A 22,461-nucleotide genomic window follows, 5' to 3' on the forward strand; every position below is an offset into this window, starting at 1 on the left:
CGGATTTTCCAATAAAAATCATTGTAAATGCTTTAAACAGTTCACCGTGAATTAACATAATTAAAACGCCGGCATAAATATTTATGAGCAATTTGTAATTACGCGCATAAAGACAAATACTACGGAACCAAAATATTTGAGGGACTTTACACATTGCATTTGCATACAATTGTGCGACATAAAAATATACGTATCGAAATCCTTCGTATAAAAGGATGGCGAAGAACAGAGTCCGGGGATTTAATTAAATTTGGCTTAATGTTGTCACCGCACGAGTCTTGCTGCCGCTTGTTGTGTGTTGCATGTTGCTGCTGCTGCTGCTTCTGCGGCTTACGGTTGGAATTCGGTTATTAAACATTCTGCGGGTGAATTTCCTCGTGGGACTCGTACGCCAAAAATGTATCGGATTCAATTAGTATGGTGACCACAATGTCCCTCCGAAGAATAATGAGCAGAAATAAAGCCAACAAGCTTGTAGAACCTACCTGTTAATCAGATTGTTAAGGTTTACTTTCAGCTGATCCTTGGACCTAACCACATTAAAAATCTCATCTTCCTGAAAGAAGAAACCCATATTTGGGAATGTAATACTACCGTGGAAATATAAATGCGATATTATTTCTTTATGTAAAATGTCTTATATTCGAATAAGTAGTGTAGAAAAATGCACTGGCCTAAAATCTATATTTAGTACATATGACCATTGTACAATTCACAATTGTAAATTTAATAAAAACTCTATTTAATATGCTTCTATTTTGAATTTCAGGTTCCACCATTAAGGGCGTCGTGGCCATTCTGAACTGTATCCTAGCACGTCAGCTATGCTTCGAGGATCCCTCATGTTCGGCCATTTTGGAAATAATACCGCGCGTCTGCGGACCCATTCCAGGTAAATAAACAAACCAGCCATATAGCCATCCCAGCCAAACATATTGAAATCAAATCGATAATTTTACCACGCCCCGATGAAATGTTTACACAAAATCTATGGGTTTTTGTGTCAAGTGTTTGCGGAGCTCTCGAGCTTTCACCTGCGGCGCTCAACGCTGATTATGCACAAGTTTTGGTCATTTGAGAATTAATTTCCGCTGCCAGTGCGAGTCGGTTGAATATATTATATTCTTTCATCGTTTTTATTTGCTTGGGGGCTTTGTTGTTGTGGCTGCTTCGACAACTGTGTAATTATTTCAGCAATTTTTGAGGGTTTCGTGAGCAGGCGCGCGTGCAATAAAACAGTAAATAACAGTGTACACTTAAAGCGCAACAGAGACCGCGAAGGAGATCGGCCACGAAACGCCAGCGAATGGCATTTGAATATTCAAATGCCCCCGAGAGTTTCAACGCCGTCGAGTCGATGGCCTGTTTCTGCAGTACCCTGTACAATGGGGGAGATGGGGGTGCTCTGCACTATAACGCACAGGGCGTATGAGTAATATTTCAAAGCACATAATGTGCTGTGTGCGTATACTCAATGGTATAGCCTTATGGATTATTTTGTTCAAAGTTTGTCAGTATTTTAATATTTAAGTGTCCTATTCTAATTCTAATTATTCAAATAATTATTATTTTTGGCCGCTAATCGAACATGTTTAGTTAGAAGTTACGACAGGTAAAAGTTAAAAATGAAAAAGTTGAATAGGAAAAACGACAACATGACTTCTTTATGTAAATCACATAATTTTGTATAAATAGCTTGTAAACATTCGTTATTGGAATTAAAAGTAAAGTAGGCAATTTAAATACAACTTTAACTCAAACTACTGGGTATTTCTTATTTAACATTTGACTTTTAATCTTCTGTTTGTTTTTCTCTGGAAGAGTGAGTAAGTGTGTGCGTGCGGTGAGCGCACATGACCTGAAGGTGCAAAATGAAAAAGAAATGCGTGGCTGAGGGCGTACTCCTTACCAGGCGCCCACCTCATGCTCCTCTCACGGACTCAACTGTCAAGCCGCCCACCTGGCCACCCATTCATTCGCCTTCCACCTATTCATTCTGCCGCTCAAACAAAGGCCGGCGACGAACGAATGAGCGCGCCGCAGAAAAAGTTAATTTATAAATTATTCAGTAATTTGTTTTAGACTCTGCTTTAGCTGCTACCCATCCCATACCACCGCAACAGCAACAACAATGGAAATAAATTTCTTTTGTGCCTGGCTTTGATCCGCCCCTCATTCAAAATGTGTATCTAAGCCGGGACTTTTCCGCGTACACTATCCACCGACCACTCATTCCCGGTTCAACGTCATGGTCGCGTAGTTTGCGTCCCGTTCCGAGGGGCTCCACTCCAAGTATCGTGCGCATAAGTCCGCTCTTATATTTAATTATTAATGTTCATTCGGTACGGCCAGCGTCTTGTGGCATTTCTCAGCTTTTGCCGGGCTCCACGGAACGCCGTGCCATCATCATCCGGCACCACGTTGGCTTCCATTTAAGTGGCTTTCACCTTTGTGCGGCTGCGGAGCAGCACGGCGAAAAAATCGCATTTAAAACGGAGCATTATCGGCTTTAGTTCGCTCAAGGCGAGCTTTCTCTTTTATGCACTTAAAAAAAGAATCAACCTTGGATGTCCAAAAGTATATAAACTTGAAAATTGAGTGGTCTTAAATGAACAGGAGTGTTTGAACAATTTTCTCTTAAGGAACAACTTTTGCTCAAATGGAATATGAAAAACCTACCTCAAAACATTCATATGTATATTTTACTTTTAGCTTGCAAAGTATTTAGTTAGTTCCTCTGTAATTAGCGAAAAATGCGTTAAAAATGAAAGTAGTCGCATATTTTTCAGGGTGTACCAGTATTTTATTTTGATTTCACTGCCACCGCAGCTCATTTCCGTTCTCGAATAAGCAGAGAAGCGAACACACAAGGCTATACCCATTACGGTTGAGGCTTGGACCACTCGACGCAGAGGATCAAGTGGTCGTAGCCGTGGCCATTAAGGACCTCAATGGCGGCAGCTGCATCCTGGCGAAACTTGAAGTGCACGTAGGCGAATCCCTTGCAGAGGCCGCTGTTCTTTTCGCGCGCCAAATACATCTTGGTGTGGGGTCCGATTTTCTTCACCAGCTCCTCGAGATCAGTCTCGGTCATGGATTCGGATAAGTTTGAGATGCGAACTGCCGACGAATCGTCCCGATCCCGTCCCCGTCCCCAATTTTTGCTGCCAGATATGCCTCCGCCGTCCTTCATGAAGGGTGGTACATATTTTCCGGTCTTGCTGGGATCACTTATAGCGGCAGCTGCAGCGGCATTGGCCTTGGTTTCCATCATGGTCTTGCTATCCATCGAGGTGCCCTTGTATGGACAATTGACACTCCAGTGCTCGCCATTGCAAATGCGGCACTTGGCGATGTTCTTGCCGGGATCAAGTTGGGTTTCGTGGGTCTGGTCGAACTCTTTGGAGCCGATGAACTGCATAAGGATCTCCTCGGAGGCCATGGTCGTCTGGGAATTGGGTCCGGGCTTGTCCGAACGCGAATCCCCAAACTTTACCCAGTTGCGACGACGAGCCACAGCCTTTGGAACAATCTGCTTTTCGATCTTGAAGGTGCGCACCACTTTCACCTTCTTGCCATCATCGTTGAACTTATACTCCGTCACGTACTTGTAGTCGCCCTTAATGTACTCATTAGAAGGCGGCAGTCCATCCACATAGTCTGCATCCACCTCATCGGCCCAGGAAGTAATAAAAGACTTCATTTTCTATGATTTCCCACACAACCGGTTCGAAATGAATTAATAACTGAGTTTTGACACTTGCATTTTACTTAGCCTATTGAGATGGGATTTTATTCCTTTTAAAATACTATATATGAAATTTTACAAATTTTTATTTTTATTTGCTTCAATAATGATTTTTCATAAAAAATACAACATCTTGAGTAGCAATTCAATAAGATTACATTTCAACAGAAACATATCAGGGCTAAATCAATCAATTTATCTTGATTATATTATACATTTTTTAACTATCATTAGTAGTGTTTAATAATTACAAATTGTCTTTAAATGTAATATATTTATTTGTATTATAATTATTCCGCAAACAAATAAGTTCTTATCTCTGGCTTGAGCGAGAGTGCAAGCAATCGCTTTCATACTGATAAGAGTACACTTGAAACCGAGCTGAAACTTAATCAGAAATCGAGCTATTAGTTCACTTTCACTCCTCTAATCCGTCGGTTGTTCTATTGGCATTAACATGTTGCTTTTGAAGCACCCGAAAACCAGCCAATTAATAGAAATCAATGAGTTTTGGCTCCGTGATCATTGTCGATGTGCGGAGTGTCTAAATTTCGAGACAAACCAGAGGCGTTACGATGTTTTAGATCTACCAGCTGATGTGATGCCACTAGATGTCAAATACGAAGGGATGAATCTACAAGTGCATTGTAAGAAAAAATCAATGTAAAGTGCACCTAGATTCGATTTTATTTGACTGTGATTTTAGGGAGTGATGCTCACCAGTCGAACTATGACCTGGACTTTATCTTCAACTCACAGCTGGAGAGGTTGATTGATCGGCGATCAAAGTCCACTAATCTGACACCCTGGAATCGTAGCATTATCTTGCAAAACGAACGGCACTTACGATTCCCATTGCCTCAGCTGGTTTCCAGTGATAACGAAGTCAGATCACTGGTTGAATCTCTCGTCCGTTACGGCATTGTCTTTATCGATGACGTGGCTCCCACCGCGAATATGACTGAATTGGCTCTGCGACGAGTTTTCCCCCTCATGAAAACGTTCTTTGGCGAAATGTGGACTTTTAGCGATAACCCCGATCACGCGGACACCGCTTACACCAAACTTTACCTGGGTTCCCATACGGATAATACCTACTTCTGCGATGCAGCCGGACTACAGGCTCTACATTGCATTGAGCACTCGGGATCGGGTGGCGAAAATTTCTTTGTTGATGGTCTGCATGTGGTTCACGAACTGAAACGCCGGTATCCCGCCGCTTATGAAGTATTGTGCAGGGTCCAAGTTCCTGGGGAGTATATCGAAAAAGGGGAGCAGCACTACCACACTGCCCCCATTATACAGGTGGATCCACTGACTCAGGAATTTGTTCAACTCAGACTAAATGTATACGATCGCGCCGTTTTTAATACCATTCCTCAAGCCGAGATGGCCGAGTTTTACGACAGTCTTCGCCAGCTTTTGCTAATTGTTAGGGATAATCAACAGCAGTGGGCTCTCAAGCTATTACCCGGCAGCATTGTTCTTTTCGATAACTGGAGAGTGCTCCATGGTCGAGAGGCATACACAGGAAGTCGTACCATGTCCGGTTCCTATGTGCAGCGCACAGATTTTCTCAGCAAGGCTCGAGTTCTGGGAATTATTGACTGAAAGTTTATTGAAAAATACCTAATGTATACAGAATTAAAACCTTTTATGAACAAAAACTAAGAAATTATGATTTGTTTTCTATACTTTCTAATGCTCCGAATATTCCTATAGCATTTATATACATACATGTATGTAGTGTATAGTCCGTACAGACTTTTATACTTTCTGCAATGGGAAAGTTTTAACACTGAGAGACTAGTTTGTGGATAGACGAACATGTAACATTGATCAAGAATATACATAAATATATACATTATCATTTTCATTATACCTTCTGCATGGATATAAGTATGAAATGATTGCTCAAATAAGAACATAGTTTAAAATCGTTCCATTTATCAGGAATAGAATACATTGCTAAAGAAACTTGGAGTGTAGAATCGTTGTGTATAGAAAAAAAACTCCCAAATTGTTCAAGCATATTTTTCTTTTTCTGAAGGGAGTCCCACTCCAATTCAATTTCGATTGCAAATGCTAACGCATCATAATAAAAAGTTACGATTACAATTGCTGGCCAGCGTCTAATTTTTGTCATAGGGGAGGTGGATCGCATACAGAAAACCGGCAACAAAAATCATTTGGCATTTGTTTTTATGGCCAGCGTCTCATGTGGGTTTTCTGTATTTGTGTGCGAGTGTGTGTGTTTGTGTTTGGCATAAACAAACGCACTTTGAACTTTTTCATTTAAAAGTGAAATTACTTTTTGTTGGCCGTGCAGGTTAATGGCTGTCGCGCTGCTGTCCTTTAAATGTCCTCCAAATATGAATGTGCCTTAAAGAGATCCGGCAAACGGCGAACGTACAGTGTCTGAATATTTATGATAATTGCATTTCATGCAGGTTTTCCCGCTCGCTTTTCCCGTTTTTCACCCAGCTCTCATATGCGCGGGCACGACCGGGAAAAGCCTTTAAAAGCAGCTTCGATGCCCCAGCTGGGCGATAAATATATTTTTGCTCGCTTTTCCTTCGGCGGAAGTTGCAGCGCAGCAGTCGTGCCTTTGCATGGCATACTTTTCGGCATTCCACTTCCGTTTTAAAACGCTGCACTCACTTTGAGCCACCGGGGCACTTGTCGATGGTTCAATAAAACCAACAAGCACCACGGACATGAGCATGGACACAAAGGACACACACATGTGTTCTCGGAACAGGAAACAGGACATTCCGGCCGAAATAGTTCAAACACAAAGTGCCTGCTTGACTCACTCGTAATTAATACGCTCGATCATAATTTATATGCCCTTCAATGGCTGCTAAACTTAATAAATGACTCATAAATTTCACCTACAGACGCCATAAAAAGCCGAAATATAATAAAAACAATGGCCAGACCAAAGCAGCACGAACAAATATCAAACTAAAATCAAATAAAACACGGCAGGAAAAACTGGCGAGCACACACAGTCAGGTGGCAGCAACAAACAAACAAACAAAGAAATCATTGAACCAACTCAACAACCGGAAACGCGTTTCGAATAAAAACGAATTGAGGACTTAACAATAACAGTAAAAGGCAAGGGCAATGGCGGCGTCAGTTCCAAAAAAAAGAAGAAAAAACACAACAGCAAATGGCGTCGCTTGATGGCGACGAAGCATAAAAACCACTCGCCTTGGCTTTATTTTTTATGGCCGCCCAGCATGCAATGACGAAACCAAAGCCAGGTGCCACTAACCAAGGAAAACCGATGGCCAGGACCTGCGGCTCAAGCGAATGGCATCTAGTTAGCCGGCCACCCTTCAAATGCACTTACCACACGGAGAGAAAGAACGGAAATATAAAGTGTATACATTATTTAAAAAAAAAATTATTTATGTTTACTCAGTCAGTCGCGTTCGTCTTGAATTTGTACGTAAATATGTGATATGTATTTTTGTTTACATTCAAAGCAGCATTTTCCATTTCCTTGCCCATGGCGTAAACAAGCTGCGCTTCCCTTTGATACGCAGCCAACGAGTTTTAATTGACACCACAAGGGACCCCCCCAAATCCCCAAATCCAAAAACCAGAAAGGACATCGACACGAAAAAAAATAAAACGGTGCGGAAGCAAGGGGCATAAAAATGATGGATGCCTGAGAAAAATGTCACTTGTTGCGCAGTCGATGTCAGTGTTTCGATGTGTGCGTATGTGCTGGCCAACATCCAGCCCCAACGAACTCCCCTCTGCAGGAGCAACTTTATGTTCAACTAGCAAATAATCATGTCCGGTCTGCATGGGACAAGGGCGTTATTGGATAGGCCGTGGGGCAATCACAGGGGTCACCGAAAGGGGGCTCAGTTTGGTTCGGTTCGGGTCAGTTGAGTGACGTGAACCACATGGCGTGGTGGCCACCACTGGCACCACTACCACCACTACTCGCTTCCCATTATGCCGGACGGACTCCCATTGTCCGGCAGTTTGCTTGTTTTGCTTTTTGGCGATTTTACGGCTTATGACGAGCCAAACGAGTCCCTTTCCCAGTTCCCAATGAGTGTGTGTGCGTCTCCGGCTCTGCTGGCCGTGTTTGTGAAGTGTTGGCGTAGCCGGGTTTATTAGTAGGGCTTATGTTTTATGGCCAAAAGGACAATAGATGGCCAACAGATGTTTGCCTTTTGTTTGACGCAGCAGTTGGAGCAGTAGTGGTTGTCATATGCTCGAATAAGCTGTCACAGACCCACACACCGTACAGTCTATGTGTTACACATAATTTATTATGTTATAAAATATTATCCCGTCCACGCTCCCTGCGCATCGCTTCATTGGGCGCTTAAATCGACCGTTTTGTTTGGAGACTCAATTATTCATATAGCAGTTGTTGTAACCTCTCTCTCGGCCCTTATTATGACATGTGTCTGGTTTGTAGTTGTCTCGCTGCCATTTATAACAACTGTCATGGCCCAAACCTGCACTGAAAGAAATTGCATTTAAATCGAAGAGAGAGCGCTGCATTCCAGCTCCTCATCTATCCGATACCCGCTACTCCGAACCGTGCCAACATTACGATTAAACAACAAATATAAATAAATTAAATTATATTTGTATTTAGTTTTGTAACTATTATTTCGGAAGTGTACCCATTCATATAGCTGGTAATCGATGTGCAGAACCAAAAATGAACCAGCACGACATTTAATGTCAAAGTTTAAGCACTGCTGCCATTTATAGATCATTAAGCATATCCGCCCAATCCCGAAATGGATACAACTGCCACTCACTTGCGACACCATGTAGTACTCAATATCCTTTCTTCCATTTGCAGTGTCCTGCAGCACGGTGACGGTGACCAAGTGTCAGGCTGCCCTGCGCACCCTGCAGGCCTTCCAGTTCTTCCGGCCCACCTGCCTGTGCAAGGAGCCCGGAATGGATCCGGACTGCAATCACTTTCGGGACTTTCTCTTCGATCATCCATGCGGATTTGTGCTGAAGAAAGGTGCGTCTAAAGGAAATTTAGTTAGAATTATAGCTTTGTTAACCAACCATTAACTTTGCATATGCAGCCGAAAAGGATCCGTATCCCATTGATGCCCTACCAACTTGCAACCATGCACTTTCCGTCTGCCAACAGGAACGCAAATGTCTAAAGCTCTTCGAGGACTTTAAAACGCATTGCAAAGTGCGCGACAACAAATGCAAAATGGAAAACAGGTAAGCCATGTCTTAAAAATGTGCGATGCTTGATTGGATTTTTGTTAAATATTTATATGCGGAATCAGTGACGTAAATTTGTATGTATTCTGTTGATCACTCTTAAATGTGGTGATTATTAAATAAAAAAAATTCGAAAAATAAACTATATCAAAGGAATTTTAAGATTAAGCAATGTTTAATAATTTAATTATAAAAATTATATTGTCTTTACCAAGTTAATGAAAGGCATCACCTGAATAGACTTTTCAAGCATGCATATCGATCAAATATTCATATTAATATTGTCAGCCATTTGCCGAACAAGAGATAATTAGATAGTGGCCCGAATACAGAGTGAAGCGTTGAAAATTGAACCAAAAGGCGCTTATATTAAATTGACAGCTTTATTTTATGACAAGAGCCAGACCATTACTATTAAAATTTAAGTCAAATTATAAAAATGGAAAATCGAAGTCCACTACCAAGCACCGATTCTGATAATGAAAATTAAATTAAAACGTGTTTGACTTAATAAGAAAATTGATTTGCCCCTTGCCGCAGCGTGATTGTGCCGCTTAATGGTTAACGGCAAATGCAATTTGCATTGGCAGTTGGCAAAAAGTGGAGAAGATTGAGTGTAGCCACGTGTTCTCCCATTCGGGCTTAAAAAGGGGAAGAACCACCAGCCACCTTGCAACATTCAATACTTGCGCTTATTGGCAAAAAACACAACGCACACAGCACTGAAAGCAAAAAGCAGACAGCAGCGTAAACAGGAGTCAAGTTGAGCGAACAGAAGGCGAAATGAAACTTCCTGCTTGCCGGCATCTTGCTGCTTCCTTTAGCCATCACATATCCTTACTGACGCGATTTCCTCCTTGCCAGGACTCGGCTGGCTCCTTGCCTCGATGGCTCGTTGCCTCGATACACTTGAATACAAACGTTCTGAATGTTTTAATAACTCGAAATGACTTTTTGCGGCGGCACTGGGGAGTTGGGCGGAGGGCGGATGGAGAGTGGGGAGTTGACTTCGGAGCAGACTTTCAAACTTGGTCTTAAAGTTCTCCACTTCCACTTCAACTGGCGCCTCCTTCATCCCTCCAACCCAGCCTAAAACTTTCCGCACGCATGCCAGGCATTCTGGCTGCGGGTTTTTGGTTCGGGCTGAGATCCACCTATGCGATAAAATATTAATTGCAGCGCCGTGTGGGTACACTCGGAAAAATGTAGGGTCTTAAAGTACATTTTAAATGTTTAAAATATGACATAATAAACACAAAAGAGCTTAAAAGGTAGAAAAAATATTGCAATTTCGTAAATTATAACGAATAGTTGAAATAGTAAATCAAACAAAATGCTAATACTAAGCTCTAGTAATTGTTAGTCAAAAAATAGTAATAATTTTATTCTAATAGCATTTTATATTTTTTAAAGAGTTAAAATATATCAGCAGTTCAATTGTTTAACGTGCACATGCATTTTTGATGTAATTGGCAATTTTAAACTTTGCATGCCCCGAACGGAAGTCGCCGGCGATGCGGCTTCGGTTGCGGCGGTTAGAAACTCGAAATGAATTCAATTAGCCGGGACCCGAAAGACCGTGATGACTTAGACCCGATTGGGGTGGATTGAGTGTTTAATAAGGACTATCTACGTTCTCGTTCTCGTTTCAGGGACGCCTGCCACGACTCCTGGACCAACCTGCGGCTGTCGCCCATGTTCGGATGCATCTGCCCGAATAACCATATGAAAAAGCGCTGTGATCGTATCTTTAATATTGTTAATCACAATCCGTGCGTGGGTAAGTTTCGACTGGCGAGGCTGAACTGTTGACCGTGACTTCAGAAACAACTATAACAACCAATAACAACTACAACAAGCAACAACACAAACAGCTGAGAGTAAAAACAAAAAGCAAATGCTTTGAAAATCGTGGATAAACTATATAGATTTTATTTTCATTGTCCTCTGTTCTTATGTGTCTCTATTTCTCTGTCAACCCTATGGTATTCAAAACGATGATCACCTTTACCTGCCTATAACGAAACTGATTTGGTTCGTTCTTAACTGACTTTTAAGTTGATATTTCGTTAGTTGGATTCTTTTGGTTATTGTAATTTTGTGAAACGCTCAAACCCGAAACTAGCCTAACCATTTAAGTAACCTAAACAAATACCAGAAACTAAAATATCGCACGCTTCTGCATCAAAAACCAACTAGAGAAAACCCAAAAATGAAACCCATGTTCTGCGATCAGTAAACAGTAATCAATATGCCTATATCCAATATATATCATACTGTACGAACATTAGCAATGCTATCAGTAATCCTAAATATCACGTATACGAATGTATATCAATGTAAACCAAAGCTGCCGTGCTATCTCTTTCTACCTCTCTCTCTCTCTCTCTACCTCTCTCTTTCTCTATCTGTCACTTAAACAAGTTTGTTGTAGCTGTAAGCTATCAGCCCATTAAACATACAGTCACTCGCTAAAGTTAACTGCCACCCAGCGAACTGAGTCCGTGCTTTAGATTGATTGCACCCATGAACACTATATCTAGAACTTACTATCTCTCTAACCGTAGATATAAGACTATCGCTAGATCAAGCTATACTAACAACAACCATTCAATGTGCAGGACTAGGGCTAGCATATTAACATCGGTCAGTTGAAAGCTTTGATTTGAAACCCACGCCAGACCACCAAAAAAAGAAAACAACTCTTTAAAGCATAATTTCATTTTCCACTTCACCCGGCCACCTGCACTAATGGATTAACAGCACCCCAGAGCAGAATGATCCCATCCTCTCGTTTCGCTAAATTTTATTATACAAGTACACACTAATTGCACTAATTAAATACCCACACACACACTGTGGCACACTTGGTTTAATAGCAACCATTTGCACCACACCGGCACTAAATGTTCTTTTCTATTCTTTCGCACGCACGCACCATCCAACACCCACGTCCCACTCTTTCCCCCAAACCCCTTGCAGATAGACTAATATTTTTCCCCAACGGTCTGCCGAAATTGAAGCAGCCGAGACCGAAAGCAAAGCCGCGGCCAAAACCCAAAGCGAAACCCAAACCCAAGCCGAGGCAGAGGCACCATGGCATGAATGGCACGGAGCTCATGACCAACAATATAGAGTACCACGACGAGCCCAACGGATTGAGCGATCCGGAGGACGAGGCCAATGAGACCGAGGACGAGGATCCCGGCAGCCATGGGGATGAGGACGAGGACGAGGAGGACGACGACTATGACGACCGCATACGAGCCGAGATTTATTCGAATTACCCGCACTACCTGCATCCGCCGTCGTGGGGCATCAACAATCCTCTGGTCCTGGCCTCGCACAGTCCGCACACTCTGGACGACGACGACGACGTGGTGGTGGAGGTGGTGGCCAACAAGAAGCCGCCGCCAGTCACGGTACACCACCACAATGACGAGCTGGACCACGACGTGGTGGTGGTGGTAGATGCCGGGCCGCACTCCCACTCGCACCCACACTCGCACACCTTCTACAGCCACGGCGATCAGAGCTCGACGACGGGATCTGGACTTCCGGGTCCCGCACCCACGATTCCCAGCCCACCTAAGTATGCCGCTGGTGGCCAAGTTGGAAAAGTTCCCTTACCCGCCTTTCCCTCATCTGGACTGACTTAAGTTGGCATCTTCGACTGGCAACTTTTTCAGAAAGTTTAGAGCCCGCACATACACTCACATGTGTGTGATTGCCAGAGACCCCTAGAATCCATAGCTCCATATGAAGCCTTTCATTAACTCTACTCTTAACCACCGAGGAGCTGAAAAGTTTATGCAAAAAGCTTTTAAAATAATTGACTCACTTGGGTATACCACAATTTCCGGTTAAAAAGCCAACTAATGAATAAGTCCAGCTGCCGGCAGCAAGTAAACAAGCAAACTTCGAGCACTCGTGCTAATCGGCTCCCTGGGCACTTGTCGAGCATTTATATAATCTGATTTTAATGCATTGCATCTTCGTGATATCCATCCCAGTGAGTTGGCCAGCCTTGGCTGGAGACAGAAAATTAATGTATAATGCCTGCCAGTTGGCCAGGCATCCAGGCGTACAGACATCCGAGTAGCCAAACATCTAGAAATCCATTGAAAATGGGGGTCATAACCTTCGGCTCCTCTTGGCCTCGTAATTGGCCATTGTATTCGTAATGCCCTAAGCCGATTAATGCCCACCTTGAGTCAGTTTCTTTCCGTAACAAACAAGATTTATGTAATTTGCTAAATCTACTTATGCATTTTGTTGTTTAGTTTACCCCAACTCCACTCCTTCCACACACCTGAGCACTATGTTTTGTAATTTGCACTTAATTATCTGTACAACTCTGCAATTTATTCAGCACTGGCACCAAAATGCACAAAACAGCACCACTCGGCGATTTAGTTGCCGGCAGCGATATAACCCACCGCACCTACACAGGACCCTCCATCGACGAACGAGGTGAGTTAACTAATTGCACTTAGCCAGGCTGCCCTGTAATTTAATCCGCACGCCCCCGGCAATTTGAAATAAATATGAAAACGATTGCCGCTAAATTATGTATTGGTAATACGGATAGGCATACATTAAAGTCAGGACTATGGGAAGATCTATGACTGATTAGTATGCAGGGTGAAGGGCAATTGTCAAATTTCTGACTAAAAATCATAAATAACTATATTATTTTGGGGATCAATTAAGATGTTTATTTTTAAACCCTTTTGTTAAGCAAGAATTATTATTTTTTAAAGAATTTTTGGTAATTTAGAAACTATTCAGAAATGAATATTGATCAATGCTTATTTCGATACTTCAGTTAATTATTTTAGGTGCATGTAAAAAGGGTGCTTAAAGATTTTCTCTAATTGGGTCACACATAATTCAAATTAAATATTTATGCACTGCGAATAAGAAGTAAAGCCGAGGGTCCGGTCATAAATTAGACAATTGGCGTGTAAGTAAGTATTCCTTAAGGAGCTAGATGAATTTAAGCGCACCATAAACCACTGGAATAGCCCTCTCTTTCTCTTTCTGGCACAAATTGCACCATTTTGACCATGGCTTTCCCTCTTTGTCTCACATCGAACCCTCTCCACTCACTACCCGTTCAAAAGCTTATTAGGTAAACAAAGCTGGCAAACTCGAGCGTTTTGACCAGGCCAACAGGCGTCCTTTGTTGTTTGCAGCTCGCTCCATGGCATTAGCTATCTGCAGGGCAATCAGTTGCAGTTCCATGAATGCACAGATACTCACAGACACGCTCACACAGCGCACACTCACTCACACAGGCTCACGCATATCCTGATGCAAAGCACACAAGTGCCATAAATAGCATTTCGACCCCTTAACGCGTCATCAAGGAGCAAATTCCAAGACCTAGATCCTTGCACTCCACTGTGGCTTTTGGTTTATTGGTATTCTATTCTAATTAATACAGACTGTGCACCGTGAAAACAAAATGCAAGATTAGAACCAAAAATCTTGACTCGAAACATAACTATTTTATTCCCTAACTATACCTGATGAGTAACGCACAATTTTGGTGAATGCATACTTGTTCATCACTTTCTTTCGTCACTTGTTGATATTATATTTGAATGTCAAACTTATTCTATTACTTTGTATGGGTACAATAAATATTGACTAAATATTTGCGCATATCATATCATAGGATAATAAAGTTTTCGAATCAAGATATTTCGGCTCTTGAATTAGTTTTCCGTGTCTAGTTATTTTAAGTTCTCCCCTCTGGGATGCTGTTTATTTACAGCATTGCCTTATCCAGCCAACACAATAAAACTGCCTGCCTGCAATTGTTAATGGCCTAATCAATGCATCCTGCCTTGTTTGGTCCCTTGATTGTGCGTTGCGCATCCTCTTTTTATTTATTGCCACAGATTTCACTTGCCATTTGACGATGGCCGTCCATCATCATCGATGGCGTTTTGTTTCCGTCTCGTTGCACTCGGCAATCTGCTCAACAAAGTTGTAAATTCCCATTGCCCAGCCTGCATGGTGCATTGTGCATTATGCACTTCTGCATACAGCTTTGTCTATTGTTGCAGCTGGCGAGCTATGGGATTGCTGTAAATATTAGCAAACTATTTATGCACGTCGGGCGCACACACACATGTCGATTTGCATACATTCTCACCGACACTTGCCTTATTTACGTTTATGGCGCCCAGTAAATTAACAACACAAGCAGTCACAACAATAAGCCCGAATATGGCAGGGTTATCAGATTTTTGCCCGGATTTCAGGCGATGGTGTGTGCGTAAATATCGCAGCCTTTAGCTGCGATAGTGGTTCAGCCACTCTTTTCAGTGAGCTGCGTTATTTAAATTGAATTGTTATTGTTGCTGATTGGATTCTCAAATGCAAAGCATAAACATTGTCAATGGCCTCGAGGGCTTAAAATTTTCCAAAATGGCGTCAACAATGTCACTGTGTAGTTTATAAATGGCTGTGAGCAGCAACAATACAGAAGAAAATAAATAAACAATGTAGGAATTTACGGCTTAGAATTCGTCACACTTCGTACGCAAATGACACATTTAAATAAAAACCGTAGAGCTGAAATTTAAGAATTTTAAGAATTTAAGAATTTTTCATTATATAGTGTTTAAAAAAAGTTTTATAAAAAGTAAATTGCGTTCTCTCTTAAATTTAAAAAAAGATTTAAACATGATTAGTTGGGCTGCAGAATAAGTATTAGTCTATGTTATTAAACGGTTCTCACACACTTTACAAGTAATGGGTATCTCGTGTATAAAAATTAAGCTGAGCGTTCAATTTGAAAATTTAATTAAGCACAACTAAAAAGCAAATAAAGCGATTTGTCAGCAATGCGCCAACAACAAAACGAAGCAAACACGCTTTCGCAGCACCCTTTCGCCCTCCACCACACCCACCCACTCAAGCACATAGAAGTAAGCACCTAGAACCACCCAGAACAAACCAGCACCACCCATCGCACCACCGCCCACAATCGCACCCACATTGCTATGTATATAGGATACACGATGTTTGCGTGCAATAAATATTTTCATAATATTGTACAATCCACTTAGAAGTAGCAGAGGGCTCTGTGGATGCCACAAACCATTTCGTCGCCCTTCCAAGCACCGCCCCCTCCGTTTGGCCCAGTGTTGGTGTGCGCTTGCATGTGTGTGTCCGTGTGGGTATCTGTGTGATGCAGCTGCTCACAGCTTTTCCCAATTAGGGCATGAAAACCACGTAGTCGGCAAACACACAACATTCGCGATACTAGCATCATGCCATCACACGCATTTGGCCAGAATGTAATTTTCAAATTATTGCACATTCTCAAAATTTATTTCCCTTGTTTATGAGTTTGTTCAAAATTTCGCGCACCGTATCTGCATCTGTACATTTAGTGTTTACGTACAACTTTATTGAAACTCTGGGCTTTGGTTAAATGTTAAATGGCATGCAATGACCCGAGTGCATCGGAAGCCGAAACGTTTTGTATTGGGTCAACGCTGCGTATACGCAACAATTATATGACGCTGATCCACTCAACGACAGGAGCTTACAAGCGCGATAACAGTTAACAAACGGAGCTAATCCCATTCAAGCCACCCTCCCAAGACATTTCTGCGCCCTCCATTTCTCCGCCGTTCTGTTTGTTGTGCAAATATTTGCGATGGCATTGCGAGCGACAAACATAAGTACGTCGCACGTATCCTGGCAAATCCTTGGCCATTTAGCGCCACCAGAGGACCCCCAACAGACAGTCGGAAAATTGAGCGCGGAGGCGGGAACAGTCCTGGCACTGGCATCCTTTTGAGCTTTGCCAGACGCCGCAAATGAAGCGCACTTCGGCGTGCTCTCGCCGAGATAAGCCATTTTGGCACTGACGGAAAAAGTTAACTGAAGAAACGGGCACTTTGCAGCTGCCTTTTAGATTTGTATGAAATTTTAAAAATATTTTTTCAATTGAATTTGGTACCTCTGATATAATTAATATTGGACATAGATTATTTATCTTTATACGAAATATTAATAGAATCGTAGAAATTACAGGCAAACGGTTTTTTTTACAAAATGTACCTTCCAATACCACTTGATTATGATTCTGTAAGGGGAAATTAAAATTGATTTAATAATGAATAATTTATGTGCATTAGAACTTAATTTGTTTAGAATTCGTAAGAGCAGTCACATTTTGTGTAGTATATTAAGTATATTATGTTCAAGTATTTGAGCAATATGAATAGAATACAAGCTTCTTTTATAATTTTAGCTGCAAAAGACGAGATATTTCGTTTCTTTTTTTTAAGTAATCAAAATAAATTCGCTAAATTTTTTCCTGAGTGTCTGCAGTGATGGCGGAGCTACTGCTGCGGTTGCAAACCGTTTTGAGGCGGACTCGTGTGGCATTTCGCCGCTCTATCAGCGCATGACATCTGAAATACAGACAGACAGACAGACGGATAGACAGACAGACATTTAGACAAAGGGACATGCGCTTCTGTTTGGCTTGTGTTTATGCTTTCCATTGATAGCAAATGCCAATCGGAGCGTGGCGAGACGCAAAACCTGTAATGGAAATCGATTGGGAGGCTAGAAACAATTCGGAAAGCGATTCTGTGTCCCTTACTTTCAGAGTGCAAAACGTTTCGCACGCCTGAACTGCACTAATTTTGAACGATAATTGTTGGCACCGTATATTTTGCACACTGCCCTCTGTATGTTTGTTAACGTTTTTCACTCTCGTTTCGTTTACACTATCTGTATTAGTTTTCTTTCCAAGTGGAAAGGGTTTTCCTTTTGCGCCAAGTAACTTCGGCATTCGAACAATATCATTTTCTTTTCAAGCGTTTTTTTAAATACGTTCCAAAAAAAAAAGCAATAAAATTGATTGTAAGAAAGCCAAATGCCACAAGAAAATATATACAGAAATTTATGCGAACCTGATTGGATAACTCAAATGCTGCGTATCTGCAACTACAGTCACAACAGTAACTCTCCAACTACAACAACAGATCAAACAACTATATAGATGGCACTGAACAAGATTAATAACAACAACAACAACCACTCAACTACAACTACAAGTATTCTACCCTCTTTCTTCTTGCTAACCTCAAATTGCAGTAAGAATATTGGGAATGGACGAGAAACTGCATCAGAGAATCTTCAATGATAATCTGGCCCTAATTGATACGCCACTTATTGCCATGGGCTCCGGCTCCGGTTCCGGCACGGTCACCACTTCCGTTTCCGGTTACGGTCTGGGCATGGGCATGGGTCTATCCGGCAGCTTTAACTATCTGGGCTCGATGCACGGCGTGCCCAGCTATCCGTTCAATATAAGCGGCTTCCATCAGCGGCACATGGCAGCGGCGGCTGCCGATAATGAACCATTCGATATCATTGATACGGGCTTGGGCTACGGCGGAAACGGAAATGCCGGTGTTTACTACCAAAGTATGTGTACACGTATTAGCATGAACGTAATCCATAAATAACAAAATCCACGACCAACTAACTGCAAACCAACCAAGCAAAAAACTAGAAGTTAAAAAATATATTCAAATATATTAATACGCAGCCGTACACACAGCCGACCAAAGACAAATATGTGTGTGTGTGCGTGCAAACTCGTAGAACTAATTAACAGGCAAAAAGTTCGTTGTTTCATTTTGTTCGTTCGTTCACCATTTTAGATAGATTTCTGTGAAATTATTTATGATTTCCGTTCTGTGTCGTCCCCCTGTAACCAAAAACACCCCCGAGTTGCAGGTAAATTTTATCTATCGAATTTAAACCATCGAGTTCACTCCAATTTTTGCTTTTGTGTTGAAGGTGAATATACATACAATATATATATATATATACAACTTGGCGCGATCCGTACGCCACTCGGCTTTGTGCATAATTTTTGGCAATTGCTCAACTAAAAACCAAAGAACCTTAAGTATAGTTACAACTACAAACAATTTATACAATTTCTATACATATATAAATATTTACATATCTCGAATCTCTCAATTGCTTTTGTGTTCCATTCTTTTTCCGTAGCTTGCCATTTGTTTTGAAAGTTTTTGAAATTTTCGTACAAGAAATATAACAAAAACGAAATAAAAACAAAAATCATTGCTTCCGATGCGTTAAAAATAAATTCTTTTCTATGAATTTTGTTTGTCATTTTGTTTAACTAACAGAGAATTCTAGAAAAACAAATGAATTTAGAGAATTGTATACAAGTTGTGAATATGTTCGATACTAATTTTTTTCGTATGTTAAGTGAGCAAAATGAAAACCATAAACAAAACCAAAACCTAAACAAAATTCATTTAATTCTTCCTAAAATATATATTAAAACTTAAACCAAAAAACAAAAATGAAATTCAATCCAATTTTGTTACATTCAATTCCAGCACACTTTTTCAAATTCTTTCCAACGCACCCAGTTTTTGAATCCAAACCAATAACAGTTACTACAATCAAACATAACATTTAAAGCGTTTTCGATCAAGTTTTTTAAGATCCAAGACCCCTCTTCAAGTGCAAACCCTTGTGTCATACATTTCACATTCAAGTTCACAAGACATCGAGCTCATTGTTTCATACAACAAAGCCACCGAAACATCAAATACTTCCTTCTTCAGGACTTTTGATCCACATAATTCATGAAAACCAACCGAGATTGGATTCGCTAAAAGCAGTGGGGAAACTCCCCTCAAGGAAAAACATACAAATTGATTTTGTTAAGACAGTTTCGTTCGCTTTTCCGCTGCCGCTCGACTCTTTGTTTGGCTTATTCCATTTTCCGTTTGAGATCTAATTATTCGCGTTTACATTCATACCTTTTCTTATTTGAGGCATAAAATCATTTTATTTGCGCTGAGTCTGCAGCGAATCGTTTATGTTTTCCTTTCAAAGACCACATACACACACAAACACTCTTAGACATTCCGAGTACTGAAAACCAATAAAGTATGCCAAAGATACACATTCTCACAGTCGTAAGAACATTAGCATAGAATCATGAATCCCGAGCTGGGACTCCAGAAATTCTGATAAATAAATCATATCCCCATTTAAACACACAGTCACAAAGGAGTACGGCCTAATGTTAGTATATCCTTCGATTCCCCCCTCTAAAACAGAATATTTTTATCAGTAGGCTTGGTAGTTTTTAAAGTCGAACCAATAAAAATACCATATTTAACTTATATCTCTCATATGCGTTATATAGAACTTAGTTGTGTTTTGCCAGTCCTGCAGACCCTGCGACCACGTCCCCAAACTGTTGAAAGTATTACCCCCGCCGAATTACCCCCAATTGACTCTCACTCTCTCAATCTACTTGCCTCCTCCCGGACTCCAGTAATAGGCAATAAACAAATTTGTGGAATATTTACATTTAATTTACGTTATTTATGTGCATTTCTGTTATTTTGATTTAATAATTTTGACCATTTTTTGTGCCGGTGCAAGGGGGCTGGGGTGCGGGGGGCATTTGAACGTTTTGTGATTACCAATTCAAACTGAAGAGCGAACAAAAAGTTGGTTAATTAAAATGCAATCGATAACTGCTGCCGCCCGAGCCAATCAGCGACAGTGATTGATATTCCGATTAAAGCCCGAATATGGAAATGGCTTAGTAATTGGGTTCTAATCAGATGGGTATGGGCTTTCAATAATCCAAACCTCTATCCTGGCCTTCAGCTAAGCATTACGCGTATGCAGATTCACGAATCACGTGTGAATTACACCTGAATCGCGTTAGCTAAATAAGCCAATTGAGAGTGAATGAGCGAATAAAAGGCTAAAAGCGGATATAAATAAATGAAATTAATTAAGAGCATGCAGCGGCAAATGTGCGCAAACAAAGGCTGCCAATGAGTACAGCATTTTAATTAGTTCTAAATGCCATCCACTCTCGATTGGCGTAATCAGCGATTTTACAATTTATTTATTAAAAAAAAAAATAGAGAAACGAGGACGATTGAGCCTAAACCAAACCCAATTGGATTACCAAGTTGGTTGGCGACAGGCGGCACAGAACATTTTTGGGTGTGCCACTGCGTGTCGATGGCGCCAAATCCGCATCCGTATCCGAGTCGAATATGCTGGAAAAGGGTTGTACAAATCGAAAACTAATGAACTGTTTCTAACATTTTCTCTACGCATCTCCGCTGCGGTCACCATTTGCCCATCGTCAAATCCCCAAATGCTCGATCCTCTCCCTTGGGCAACATTTACTTCATGCAAATGGCACTGCAACTGCTACGCAAATGCAAATGCAAATGCGACTGACACACTTGGGCACGTTTGGCCGGTTGCAGGTGGTCAGGATGTCGAAGTTGACCTCTCAACGGAAATAATCAAGCAACACTTTCAGGTGAGTGCAAAGAAAAGCCCCCGAAACGAGACATGGAAAATGCAAAGTGCAGCTCACACAATTTGTAGCGTTTATTAGGGTGCACTGGGCGAAACTAAGATACTTCTTCAACAGTTACGAATATTTTTTTTAAAATTTACACGAAAAATAAGCTATTTCAACAAGTAATACATGAGTATTTCGTTGTCACTAGAAACAGAACTCAAGATTAAATAAAATGCTGGCTTTTATTTAAGTATTCAATGGATAAAATCTTTATACTTTTAAGATCTGGCCTAACATTTAATGCCCTTAAAGCGATTTCGATCTGTTTTTTCTCACCTCGCTCCTCTTGCCGCAGAGTACCTGTCACACGGCATTGGACACCTGCCGGGAAGATCCGTCCTGCTCATCGTCGTTGCAGCCAATGCTGACGCACTGTGAGCTGCACCGTTGCAATCGCAACGCGTGCATGTCCTCGCTGCAGGCCTTCTACAAGGGCCCCCACGAGGACCTCAATCTGGACATCGCCTTTTGTCTATGCAAGTAAGTGGCTAGGCCACCGAGTGGTACTGGTGATGCTGGTGGTGCAGGATGGCGGAGAACCAACAAACCCATTGTTCGATTGGTTTCAGAAAAACAAGCAGCAGCCAGCAGAACGGCAATGGCAATCGGCACGACATGTGCATGATTGCACAGGAAAAACTGCATCCAGTGTGCGCGCAGCGACCGCCCGATAACAGTAATCCGGCCAGCTCCAATGGCATTTACTACCATCCACCGCCCGCCTGTCACGTGGTCGCCGACAGCTGCAAGGAGGACCGCGAGTGCAGGTGCGTATTGGGTATTGGGTGGGGGCTACGGGGGCGAGGGTCATAATTCAAAAGTCGGGCGTTAAGCGGAACCGGAAATATGGGCGCTGCAATGTATATTTCCCGAACGTGATGGTGGTCGTGTGCAAAGCTTTAATTGCATTACCTTGGCAGCCATAATTTAAAATTCAAATTCTATAATTTACATTATTCGGATTGAAAAACGAAGCCTATTAAGGGTGTTTTATATAGTGCTTTTAAGTATCAAACAAATTTTTAACGAGCATCACGAA

At 41.6% G+C, this 22,461-nt stretch overlaps 3 protein-coding genes across 12 annotated transcripts in view; 2 read left to right on the plus strand and 1 right to left on the minus strand.

The window, feature by feature from the left end:
- Positions 1–22,461, plus strand: part of LOC6727349 — a 108,966-nt gene that overhangs the window by 75,186 nt on the left and 11,319 nt on the right. For 5 of the 10 annotated variants that reach the window (XM_039296019.2, XM_039296017.2, XM_039296018.2 and 2 more), the window contains 10 exons: positions 770–892; positions 8,598–8,768; positions 8,836–8,983; positions 10,639–10,766; positions 11,969–12,578; positions 13,359–13,459; positions 18,122–18,454; positions 21,322–21,377; positions 21,718–21,902; positions 21,992–22,189. In XM_039296019.2, the coding sequence (XP_039151953.1) occupies positions 770–892; positions 8,598–8,768; positions 8,836–8,983; positions 10,639–10,766; positions 11,969–12,578; positions 13,359–13,459; positions 18,122–18,454; positions 21,322–21,377; positions 21,718–21,902; positions 21,992–22,189 (2,053 nt within the window). Of the gene's footprint in view, positions 1–769; positions 893–8,597; positions 8,769–8,835; positions 8,984–10,638; positions 10,767–11,968; positions 12,579–13,358; positions 13,460–18,121; positions 18,455–21,321; positions 21,378–21,717; positions 21,907–21,991; positions 22,190–22,461 lie in introns of those variants that run through there. The other 5 variants (XM_016176367.3, XM_039296020.2, XM_039296021.1 and 2 more) reach the window with 4 other exon arrangements.
- On the minus strand, positions 2,766–3,779 carry LOC6727345 (eukaryotic translation initiation factor 3 subunit G-2). Its single transcript, XM_002102694.4, has one exon. It carries the CDS (start codon positions 3,701–3,703, stop codon positions 2,882–2,884), a length of 822 nt encoding a protein of 273 aa, XP_002102730.1. The 5' UTR covers positions 3,704–3,779; the 3' UTR covers positions 2,766–2,881.
- Positions 4,148–5,419, plus strand: LOC6727346 (trimethyllysine dioxygenase, mitochondrial). The gene is made up of 2 exons (XM_002102695.3): positions 4,148–4,395; positions 4,455–5,419. Exons 1-2 carry the CDS (start codon positions 4,206–4,208, stop codon positions 5,357–5,359), a joined length of 1,095 nt encoding a protein of 364 aa, XP_002102731.1. The 5' UTR covers positions 4,148–4,205; the 3' UTR covers positions 5,360–5,419.

Source organism: Drosophila simulans, chromosome 3R (genome assembly GCF_016746395.2).
Source record: "Drosophila simulans strain w501 chromosome 3R, Prin_Dsim_3.1, whole genome shotgun sequence".
Classification (NCBI taxonomy): domain Eukaryota; kingdom Metazoa; phylum Arthropoda; class Insecta; order Diptera; family Drosophilidae; genus Drosophila; species Drosophila simulans.

Excerpts from the sequence above, each read along its gene's own strand:
- LOC6727346 (XM_002102695.3), top strand. The coding sequence starts at position 4,206 with ATGTTGCTTTTGAAGCACCCGAAAACCAGCCAATTAATAGAAATCAAT. Across the intron at positions 4,396-4,454 it reads GATGAATCTACAAGTGCATT|GGAGTGATGCTCACCAGTCG; the intron begins GTAAGAAAAAAT and ends CTGTGATTTTAG.
- LOC6727345 (XM_002102694.4), bottom strand. The coding sequence starts at position 3,703 with ATGAAGTCTTTTATTACTTCCTGGGCCGATGAGGTGGATGCAGACTAT.